Genomic DNA, 11790 nt, shown 5'->3' with positions numbered 1-11790 from the left:
GATTGGTTCTGCATGCTGTGTAACACTGCTATAGATGAGAAAGGCGAGACACGCATTTGTACAACCTTCCTGCACTGCCATGCGTCTCGTTTTCACGCTTAAAAGTAGTCAAGGGGCACTTAGTTCTCCCTACGGGGACGAATGGGAAAGGATTGCGACCACCGCGCAATGCTTAGACATTAGGCCACAACGCACGGTCGGGGGTATGACTCCTGACAAAGGCCTTAATTCACTGTGCCTTAATTACATTTGCCTTAAAACCAAAGGTCAATGTTTGGAGTGCCTTAATTAACTGTACCTTAATCAACTCCACCCTAATTAACCCCAATGGCCGTGGGCTCGACTCCTACAAATGTTCGTGGGTTTGAGTACCTTAATTAACTGCCCCTTAACTTCGCTTCAATTAGCCCCGAATGTCGTGGGCTCGACTTCCACCAGAGGTCGTGGGTACGAGTGCCCTAATTCTATCTTAACTCTGCCTTAATTGCCTTCCCCTTAATTATGCCAAAGGTCGTTGGTTGGACTCCAGAGGTCGAGGGCTCGTAACCGTGTGGTAACGGCACCAACGCTGGATTTTTCCCCTCATAAGCAATTTAATACTTTCGCATTAAAAACATAAATATTGGGCTTTAAATCCCAAAAGCACGATATTGACACTCACACTCGTTTGTATTTTTGCGGTGGCCTAATTTTACCGGCTAACAAATTTAGGAGTTGTCGCTCCGCGCAAGACGCGTTTTTCCGTATCGGACGTTTTTCAAGTGTTAACGAAGGTTCTATCCCTTGTGTGTAGTGTGTAGTGTGCAGTGTGTAATCAGATTGTTTGCGTGACATAATTTGTGTAGTACGGTAGTACTTGCTGGAAGGCACGCGGGCACCAGTCATTACGCTGAAACCTTCAATAATTCATGCATAAAAGCCAACGCGCTTGACCTGCACGTGACTAAATGATGAAGTTTAATATACAAGAATATAAAGAAATTACGGCAGAATTCTTCAGACAATGACTGGCGACAGTAATGTGAATAGTATTCGAGCAATGTAGCAAAAAAAAAAAAAGATTATTGAAGTGATCATTTACTACGCGCAGGTGGTTATTCTCAGGCTTTCGTTGATCTGGCTATATATCACATACTCCGATATCTTCCAACTTGGCTACGACGCTCGCTTGCCATAATCGGCCATGAACATGGCGGCTTGATGACGACTGTATGATGACGGCACAGTGACGATGACATGACGAAGCGTTGTCATCCCGACGACAGTGTCACAACGAATACAAGGCGACACCTGTATCACGACGATGAAGTGAAGAAGATGGCATTACACATGTGGACAACGGCATCAGGACAATTGGGTGAAGACGAGTTCGTGATCTCAATGGCGTGGCGGTGACTATATCACGAAACCTAGCTGTACGACGACGATGACATGACGACGACGGCATGACAAGAGTCGCATGACGAAGCTGGGGGACCATGATGGCACGACCAGGACGGCATTACAACGACGGTCTGACAATGGAGGCAGGAGAGCGACTCTCTGACGATGACGGCACGACAAGGGCGACATAATCGAGGCTAAATGAAGACAGTATCACTGCACTACAATGACGAAGAAATATTGACATCATTGGAATGACGGAGGCTGTATTACCAAGACGGCAGGACGTAAAAGGGACTACCTTACTGAAGCGATAATAGTGATAATACGACAGCGAAATGACGACGTGTGATGACGAAGGCATGACGACGACTGCATCAGAAGCGTCGGATGAGAAAGCTGCAAAGACGAAGACGCAACATCCACGAAGGCATCGCAACCCCCTAACACATGCCTAGTGGCTGACGCTATTAGACACATTGGACCACTGGGTCGGAGCCGAAGGCATGACTACGGCAGCATCACGAGAGGCAGATCGGGAAGTTGGATAGACCGTGACTTAGCGACCACAGCGGCATCACTGTGGTGGAGTGACAACGAATACATGTCGACTGCTGGCTACCTGGTGCCACAACGTTGGATGAATGCACAAAAAGCCCGGAACGAGTATTTATATAGAGCAAAATAAACATTGCCTCATTTACAAGGCATCTTGCGTCTAGTTTATGAATATGCACGTGGCACAGATTCAATATAGGCTTGAAAAGATCGTCCATGATCATTTTTACTAGATGCTAAAACAATTCCATACTAAGACCGCGCGCGGTTGAGCAGTAGAAGGAATAATAAAAAAATAAAAATAGAATGCCGCGCCGATCTGCGCAGCCGGCGAGCGGCGTGCCAGCTAACGTTCAAAACGCGCGCGGCCAATAACAAAATCGGAAGCGTAGTTCAAGTGTTAATCCCATCCCCTTGTTGCGCCACAGTCAATTCAACAGGTGGGCTCTATGGGAGTCTCCGGTCCTGCTGAATGTAGACTTTCTCTATGATTAATATCGCATTTTAAAACGGGGCAGCTTCCTTTAGCTCTTCCGCGCGTTTTCGTAAATGGCTGCTATACTTTCTCCGGTTTCGTAAAGGGAGCATGTTCTCGCTCAAGCCACTTGCGGGAAGCGTTCATCGAAGAGCCCTAGAAGCACTTCCTGTCGCGCGCGAGTTTTTGCCGTCTACATGCCTAAATCTAAAGGTCGGAATTGCCATGAAGGGTTCCTGTAAAAATTACTATAAGTGAACACTGGCACTACTGTCTACTGGAGCTGCAGTTATGGCGGTTCAGTCGAACTGGAATGATGGAAAATAAGGGGATTTACACATACTTCCTCTTTCTGGCTTCAAAAAGCTAGGTGACTTTGCAAATTGATCACCTGAACAAACATTTTGTTTTAAAAGAAACCATTCCCAATAAACACGTACGAGAGAAGAGAATAACTGCCCTGGTTTATTTACAAAAGTATGATTGGTTGGAAATTTGTAAACAGAAAGCGTAATAAATAACTTCGCAAGAAGCTTCGCGAGCTTCGTGTTGCTAGTTCGTCTGCTACGCCTGCACGTGATTTGCAATGTCCTCGCCATCATCGTCGTGCTCTTTTTCCGTCCTCCAGCGGCGACTATATCCTGCAGGTGGGAGTCGCTGGCGTATTAGACCTGGCCAATCACTTCTGACTGGATCCACTACGAAGCAGTGAAACGGAAAGTGCGGCCAGCGACAACTATCGATATCCGTACGCACCGCTAAATGTAGTATGAACCATTTGTCGTGAGCGCTTTGGGAATGAGGCATATTCCGGAGCAGGACATAAGGCGTGGTAAAGGTTGGCACAGCATCAGGCTTGGGGGTTCGTAGTCTTGGTGGAAGGCCATCGCACGGCTCTAAGCTCGGTGGCTATTGCTTATACCAGGCACGCTCCAAACGAAACGAGCAAATCTGACTGCTCTTCAGCGGGGTCCATTCTAAGCGTCCAGCGGCGCGCATGAATTCGGGCTACTTCTGCCGCTTACCGACGCCGACGGTAGCGAACGAGCAAGCCAGGTGAGCTGGCGATCGCTGGGAAACGGTATGGTATAGGCCCAGCTCGCTGGCAGTCGGATCCAAGGCCCATGGCCCTTGCGATCTGTTCGAAGCTCGTAATAAAGTACCTATATTTGTCAGCACAATGAAGGTCTGCACATTTATGTCGCTCGTAAGTGAGAATACAATTAGTTTTTCCGACGCCGTTGGTAGCGATGAGAAAACATGTAGCCAGGGGAGCCGCTTCGCAAAGACGGTTGCAGCGGCGGTTGGGCTGACCGCTTGCGTATCGAAATCACGCCAGCGATTCACTATTTCGCGCAACGTTTTAAAACATGCACACTTTCGAGGTCACTTTACTCCGAGTTATTTCGTTTCTCAAACAAATTTTAGCCGATTTTGTGCTGCCATTTGCCGCGAAAAAAAAAAATACACACCTGGGTGATCGGAGCGGCGAGATACTTGCTCGCAGGGCTCGCCCCGAGAACAACGCGAACTCGTGACGTAGCGTTTTTTCAGTTGTTTACAATCCTTCCTTGATGTTGATGCCGCGAGGTGCTGCGCTTTGCTGTTGGCTGCGTGCACGTACTTCAACATTGATGTTGCATATGTTCTAAACTATATATTCGCGACTGATATTTTGCAGACAATGTGTGCATGTGCCCGCATAAATTGAACTCGCACGTTAACTCCGAAATTTTGTGTAAGTACTCCTTTAAAGATGTATGCAGGTTTCGCGTGGGCGTTAGTTGAAAACCAAAGAAAGTTAAGCGATCGTGCGCCAACATGGATACATCAGAGCGCGACAAAAAAAGCAGGAATGCACCGCGACTTGTAGCGAGATGGGGCACCGAAATGGATGCTCAGCGAATTCGGCGGTAAATAACGGTGAAAATTTTGGTGTGATCAACCTAAAACAGGGCTTGCATCTAGGTTCCTGGGTTAAAGCAGAGTCCGCACGCCACTAGCAGCAGCGGCAGGAATCAGGCGGCGGAACTAAAAGGCTGGGGAACGCGGCCATATGCTGCGTTGCCGATACGTTCAAGTTCGGCCGTGCTGGCCGTGGCATACCATACCAGGGTGCACGCAGATGTTTCGAGGGGATAGTAAACGTGAAGCTACGAAGGAAGGAAGGAAGGAAATAGACTTTATTCGAGGTCCTGCAGGCCGCGAGAGCTTTGGGCTCTCATGGAGTGGGCGTCTCCCACGACGGAACCGGGAGGTCGAGTTTCCCGGCGGCGTCGTGGACCTGCTGGACGGCCTAGAGCTGGGGAGCTAGTTCTTCGCTCCGGATTGCTTCCTCAAGCTTGCGCTTCTGCTGTTCGCAGTTTATGCGAGCTTGCGAGCACGGCCAGAGTAAACGATAGACGTTAAGGGATGGTGTTGCAATTGGTGCAGAACGCCGATGGTTTTTTCGTTGGATGCACCTCGTACATTATCGATGTGCGTCACCTGCAGCGCCGCTCCCCATCCCACCCGCTTTGCCAGGCACCTGGTAGCTGCCAGCACGCAGGCACGCTGTTATTGCTACAGAACAGTAGTCACATCAAGTGGTGCGACACGCCAACTCGCTCGTCATATCGTTAGAACACCGGTCGAAGAGCTCGAACCCAGTGCTGAACATTGGTGTTACTTACTGTCAATGGTGCGCCCGTCGCGCGAGACAGACAATTTGTAAACAACTTTTACGGTTGTTTGTACATTGTAAACAATTTACAATTTGTAAACAACCAAACTGGGCGCACTACATCAAAAACACTGTCATTCTTGCCTTCGCAGCCGCAATATAGAACGGCATGGGATAAAGGCAGTGTAGCAATATCACAGAAAGCTTTCTTGAATAACAGTTTTATTGGTTTCGTTGAAACCACACACTTTGAGCGTATTCTTTAATTCATCGTGTGAAGCTAAGAACATCTGCACAAGAGAATAATTGAACACTTAGTGTTAGTTAACAGTGCAATAAACGCAACCAGTTTGCTAAAATGTTGTAACCGAACGGCAATAAAACGCGAATATATCTCGGGATTTCTTAAAACGTACGCGACAGTAAAATGACAGCTTTTGGTATCGTTCAGCTCTTGCTACAAGGGCATCAGCCGGAACCCATAAAAGCGAGAAAATACATACACGACGACACTATTTGGGTTCGCTTAAAATACTTCCTTGCGGAACGCAAACTGGTGCCGGTTGCAGTGATCGTGCAGAATCTGGCTGAGCGCTGGCGGTCCGCAGTAGAACACGGTCACCTTTCCTTTCTTTTGTTCCTTGATCCCCTGGAAAACTTTTTCCCAGTCGGGCCTGCCGGGCTGGGTCCGGCTCTTGAGCCCCGATATGAGACACCGCTTGTCCTTCTCGTGCAGCAGGTCTAGCGCTAGTTGGAGACCCACTGCCTTCATGTCCGTACGACTCAGCGCCGACGTGATGTAGATGTGAACGTCCAGGAACCGCTCCAGGACGTCCCCCAGGAGCGCCTGCTCGGCCTCCAAGTCGCTCAGCAGTCGCACGAACCACTCGAGAGACTGTTGGCTGCGGTTGATCCAGATGAAGTCAACCTTGCGAAGCTTCATGACGCTGCTCGGGAGCTTCTCGACCCAACAGTGGCTACATTGCGGGCACGTGGACCGTGCCTGGTAATACCTATTTGAAGAGAACAAAACCTCAATAATCGAGAGAGAAGTGTTATGGCAAGGAGAGTGGTTATTTCGAGGCGAATCAGCTGCTAAAGACAATAGAGCAGTGTAGGAGAGCAGACTATCTGCATAGTACAAAGAGTCGTGTAAAAGGAGCAGTTCGTGCTTTATGTCATTGCTTCTGGATGAATTTGCGGGCGAATAGCAGATACGATCCTTACAGGAACAAAGGCGAAAAATCCGCTGGGTAAATGTTTTCGAACTTAACTATTTGCCTCAGACTGTGAACTACTCCTACAGACTCGCAAAATTGACAGATCTGCCCGTTGCTACAATGCAGCCAGATGGATGACTACACTATGTCGTCACGCGGATAAGATAATTTGGTTATGCTTCTTTACGTGCTTGGTTCAAGTGGATGTAGTTGCATTGAGCGTACATGTTCACGGCCTCATTTGTGTATTTTTTGCTACAGCGTGTACTTTAAAAATGTACACGTGCCTCTTTGTCGCCTATCAATTGTATCCTCGTACATATATGTAAAAGATCACTTGTTCATGTTGCAACTATGTCATTGTCTGTAAGTCTATGTATTTATCGAACTCAACTTGAGAATGTAGTCGCCACTTATGGATCTTAGCCACCTGTGAAAATGCGTAAGCAGTGTGGCAGGCTCAACTGTAGATGACATCTACACTATGCGAAGCATTAGAAATGTCTCAGGGTATTGGCTTGCACATGAAAAATTGTTAAGGGTGTTCTATTCCGCCTTTCAAGGGATGCGTGCGCGGCAGAATGGAAACGCGCCAAGCGTTTCAACGCACTGGCTTGCACGTCAAAGGTGTTCTATTCCACCTACCAATGCGTAGTACGTCCGAACAGTGTCAACTGCAGCCGCAGCAAAAGTATTACTAGCTACCACTCAATAAACCCACCCAAACAGATGTGGTTTTTCTGCACATGGACTATTTCTCTCATGGGCTGAACAGTGATGTTAATGCATTGTCCAAACGCGCACGTGCAACGTCTCTACCGAATTTTTCGGCCATCAGAAACAACTAACCATGATACTATGGGCCGGACAAGAATAGCTCAGTTGAGGCTTGCGATCGGTCGCCTTTCTCATCTCGAGCTTTTGCGTTTTCTATTGCAAGATTTTTTCATAACAAGCGCAACATTTTCTACAACATTAAAAAATGCTTCTGTTTGACTCTCCCCATACAAATTCAAGCACTGCTTTTCAGCTCCAACCATTTGTTTGAATACACTCGGCTTGCGAAGGCCGATTGTGCTCTAATATGCTCGCACGAGTAAGCATACACTAAATGGAAGGCTAACAGTGCATTACAGGGGTATTAACAACATATCTTTAGTCTGCTGGTTTTGCTTTAATTTCTTTTTTTTAGAGGTTCGGTACGTCTAAACTCCAGAAGAACAATGCCAGCCTTGCAGCGTCCTAAAATAGTTTAATATAATCGATTCCTTGAAGCAAGTTTTCGTTTCTTTTCTACTCTGTTCCGACGTCCTGACATAGCATGTGGTCACGTGGTAGTAGACCACTGAGACGTCTTGACATTCGCTCCAGCATCGCTATGCTGCTACATCGTTCCACACAATGATTAGCAACATACGAGGCAACTTAACGAGCCGGAGCGGAGTCATGTGCTTGAGTCGTAAAGTCCGGCTCCCACGTGACCGCATACTGTGTCATGACGTCACAAGGCAGTACCATCCTGTGAAAGGAAACCAAAGCTGGTTGTCGCGAAGCTATTGTAAAGATCACGTATGGTCTTCCGAGGCTCGTCCCCATATTTTCTAGGGTTTCGAGGTCTGTGACATTGCACTTAATGCAAAAGAAAGAGTGAATAGTCTTAAGTAGGACGTCAGTGCCTCATCAACGGTACGCTTACCTGTACATGATGCTCTGAAGGATGCTCGCGAACGGCGTCACTCCAATGCCAGCAGCGACAAGGACCGCGTGCTGGGCCTGAAAGATGTGGCTCGAAGGCGAGCCGTAGGGTCCGTCGATACGCACCGTCAACGGGTTTCTGGCGATGATCAGGCTCGTGTAGTCCGCGTAGCGCGCCCCTGTCTCGAGGCCCCTCCCGACGATGGCCTGCAGTTCGTGGCCGGTGTCCAGAAAGGCGCAGCTGTCCCTCGGCTGCGTGCCCCGAGGCATAAGCACCACGCTTTCCGAGTCCCTGAGCCTGTTCTTGTCCAGGTAGGCACCCTCGATTCCGTCCAGTGAACGCAACCGCAAATCCGAGGCGCTCACCTACGTAGGCAAAATATATACGACATATTTGAAACGGATATAGAAATGCAAAGATGAGACCAGAGTATGCGAAAGAAAGAAGCTGCTAGAGCTATTGCGTGGTTTAACGTCCCGAAACGGCACGGTCGGGTGCAGATTCTTTTGCCATCTCAGGGTTTTTAACATGCACCTAAAGCACGGTACACGAGCTTTCTTTTTGGATTTTGTAGTCGAATTTTGTATTCGCATTCTCATTGATCTTTTACTGCATCTTTATTACACTTGTGTTTGCAACACTTAAAATGCGTCGTTTCACGTGTCACGCACTTTTCTCTCGCGTGACGTTTTGCGTGTCTGTATCGTGTCCGAAAAGACGTTATCAAAGGCGCAATGCTATGTGCGGGCCTTCGGTGATAAAGAAAAACGGGAGTCTTCGGGTGGTGAGTGTGATTACAGCGTTGGTCAGATTTCGCATGCATTTTATTTTTTTATTTATTTTTCAGCTGTGTAGCCACCAGTTCTGGCCTTCGCGCTTCGCAGAAATATATGGCGATATCTCACCTTCAGACTACGCCGATTCACTAATACAGGAATATGCAGCAAGAACGACAACAGCAAAAAAATAACTATTTGATTGAAGCCGTAGGCATCTTTGTAGAAGCAGAACTGTTTCTGCAACAAACTGATTGAGCATGCTCTGCATACTCAGTGGTCGCTTGTTCATGCCATTCTCTGTAGGATAATCTTGTTCAGAGGGAGAAACACGTAGTTCTATGGCGGCAGTATCCCCTCAATTTCGACGGAAACAGCGCACACGCTCTACACTGCAGGCTTTTTCAATAGCATCGAAACTAATCATGTAGCTTCTATTCTGCATTGCGCCCTGAAGGAAGAATAATTTCATTGTTCACTTACCCTTCCGGATGGAGGAAGCTCAGACGCTTCGCGCCTGAAGTTGTCGAAGTACTGGTAAAGATGGTTCGTCCAGCCCCCGAAGGAGCGAATGTGAAGCCATATGACGTCGTCCTTCTCAGGCGCACTGCTGATGGTGAAGGGATGCCACTCGAATCGCGCCAGACACGGAATGTTCAAGTATATGTAGTCCCCGGGGTGATAGTCAAAGTCGGGAGGCTTCTTCAGCACAAGGTGGATCACTTTGGAGGGCAAGATGACCCCCTTGAGTACCGTCGTCATGCCGTACGAGCTGAAAAACCTGCAGGCACGCGCCAACATCTCCATCGCGAGCAGCAGACCGGGGACGAGGAACCACTTCCAGAAGTTGGGCGCGTGCAGTACCAGGACGAACCAGAAGACGGTGTACAGCAGGTGGGTGAAGTAGAACACTTCGAACCGGCCGCTGCGACGTAGGCAGGGCAGCGAACACACGACCATCACAGTGAGGACAACTAGAAGAACCCAACCGGTCAGGGACGCAGTGCCGCCTACCCAGCCGATGTCGTGATGGGTCGTGAACAAGTACAGCGCCAGCATGTGGCAGTCGCCCTTAGAGAGGCGAACGAAGTTTAGCACGTGAGCAACAGTATGAAGAACGCTATACACAAATATGCACCAACCTGTCAGCTTGTGATAGTATATGCTACTATCCAGTGGGAGGAACCGGCCCGCACCGTGGCTACGAAGCCAGGTGACACAGTGCCTTAGTACTGGAAGTGCCGTGAAAGCGCAGACGAAGTTCAGGAGCTGGCCGAACTCGCGGGCGACAAGCTCGTACTTGCTGTGCAGACCCATGGTTGGCGCGTCGGGCATCCACTCAACTTCGGCGCCGTCTTGAGTGTTGAAATAGTGACTGTCACCGGAATGGTTCAAACCGGCCAGCGCGCCCATCTGCCAGGTCAGCACTTGAAACCAGTAGCGATCGATGCTCTCTCTGAGGTCCCGGTGCTTCATCGATTCAGCTTCCATACGACTCAGGAACACCGTCAACTGGAGGGCGAAGAAGAAAAAGCAAAAAGCTACGCTTACTGCGTTGTTCCTTACGTATATCCGCGTAAGCTTCTTGGGCCAACGCGACGTAAGCGTTGGCTTCCCGGAACGGCGACTTGAGGGCGGAAGGAGCCAGCGCTCCACACTGACGGTCAGGTTCTCGTAAAGACCCGGTCTGCTCTGAAGCTGGCAGCGGAGTTCGTCCAGAGTCACAGACCCCGTTTCGTCGCGGTCGGCGTCTTCGAAGAGCACGTTGGTCAACTCGTCGAGTTCGTACTCGGTAAACTGAAGGCCGTTCTCTTCCATGCACGCTCGCATCACGTCTCGCAGTTCCTGCGGTTGGATGAGACCATCACCGTCGACGTCATAAAGCTGGAACAGGATCGTGAGTTTGTCGTCCTGCGACTTTTTGGCGAAGCGCTTCATGGCTGCGATGAACTCGTCCAGCGATATGGTGCCAGATTTGTCGGTATCGAACAGTTGGAACATTCGCTCGGCAAAGAAGGCGTTGCGGGACTGCACGATCTGTCGGAACTGCTCTCGGTTCAACTCATGTCCCGGTCCGACTGCTTCGCGGAATACACGTTCCAGGTGGCTCAGGTTCTCGAAGGTAAGCCCAGTAGGGGACTCGGCTTCGGGCAGCCTGGCGATGATATCCATGTCGTGTCTTGGTGCCAATCGACCTAGCCTCTAATTTAAATAACTCGCCCTTGCACGGTCGCGGCTGAAATATGCTTCAAGCTATCTCCAAAAACGGATTTTGCGAAGTATGCAGCCGCATTGTCAAGTCGTAAACGCCAACCAAGGAACCCCGCACGTGAAGGATCGTGGAAACTTACGGCACTTCGGTGCTGTAGCTGCAGTGGAGCGAATACCACTGGGCTCATACATCAGAATCGGCCAGCCCAGTGTGCTGAACGGAAGCAGATTTAGAAGTGACGTTCCTGCCTGCGTAGCAATCGGCGGATGTCACCGCTTGTCGTAGTGCGCCACCGCTGCCTTAAAGCCTTCCGGCAAACTGGTAACTTGCCGCACAGCTCATGGCCACGTTCGGCGCAAGCAGATATCTCGCCGATTTTCCGATGTTCTCTCTATGATAGCCTTCAGCCGCACCTCCTTTTCCCGCACGTGTTGATGAAACACCGCTGCAAAGTAGAGGTGCTTGCAAGAAGCAAAGCAAGCCAGTTGGGCCCATACAGCTTGTGTGCAGCTTTCGCTGACACGTACAACAGAACAGCACGTGATTTCCGCCTGCTGCTTAAACACTGAAACATGTCACGCTACACTGCGGTCGACGTTGTAAACGGATGCTCACAGTGGCTTCGATGCGACATAGCGGTCGTGGCGTAAAACATTCAAATCCGCAGTGAGGTTGATAAGTTCGCTGCATTCATCACCAGCAGGATACGTTCGTTATAGCACCAGTCTGATTTACGAGCTACGTTTTGATATCGCGCCAAGTTACAATTCTGCGCGAGCTTCCTGATCAGTCAACGCCCCCTAAACAT

At 49.3% G+C, this 11790-nt stretch overlaps 1 protein-coding gene across 1 annotated transcript; it reads right to left on the bottom strand.

Annotated features, from left to right (window-relative positions):
• Nucleotides 1-5283: 5283 nt before the first annotated feature.
• Nox (NADPH oxidase) lies at nt 5284-11484 on the bottom strand. Its single transcript, XM_050176096.3, has 3 exons — nt 9254-11484; nt 7995-8359; nt 5284-6091 (listed from the first exon to the last, which is right to left on the bottom strand). The coding sequence occupies exons 1-3, from the start codon at nt 10940-10942 to the stop codon at nt 5605-5607; spliced, it is 2541 nt and encodes an 846-aa protein (XP_050032053.1). The 5' UTR covers nt 10943-11484; the 3' UTR covers nt 5284-5604.
• Nucleotides 11485-11790: the final 306 nt, after the last annotated feature.

This window comes from Dermacentor andersoni, chromosome 9 (genome assembly GCF_023375885.2).
Source record: "Dermacentor andersoni chromosome 9, qqDerAnde1_hic_scaffold, whole genome shotgun sequence".
In the NCBI taxonomy this organism is placed as follows: Eukaryota; Metazoa; Arthropoda; class Arachnida; order Ixodida; family Ixodidae; genus Dermacentor; species Dermacentor andersoni.
The sequence above is the reverse complement of the archived record's forward strand: the minus strand, read 5'-3'. Positions and strand labels throughout refer to the sequence as shown.

Coding starts and splice junctions, on each gene's coding strand:
- Nox (XM_050176096.3), bottom strand. CDS start 10,942: ATGGATATCATCGCCAGGCTGCCCGAAGCCGAGTCCCCTACTGGGCTT. Junction 8,360..9,253: donor AGCTTCCTCCATCCGGAAGG/GTAAGTGAACAA, acceptor TTGCCTACGTAG/GTGAGCGCCTCGGATTTGCG. Junction 6,092..7,994: donor CTTCAGAGCATCATGTACAG/GTAAGCGTACCG, acceptor CTCTTCAAATAG/GTATTACCAGGCACGGTCCA.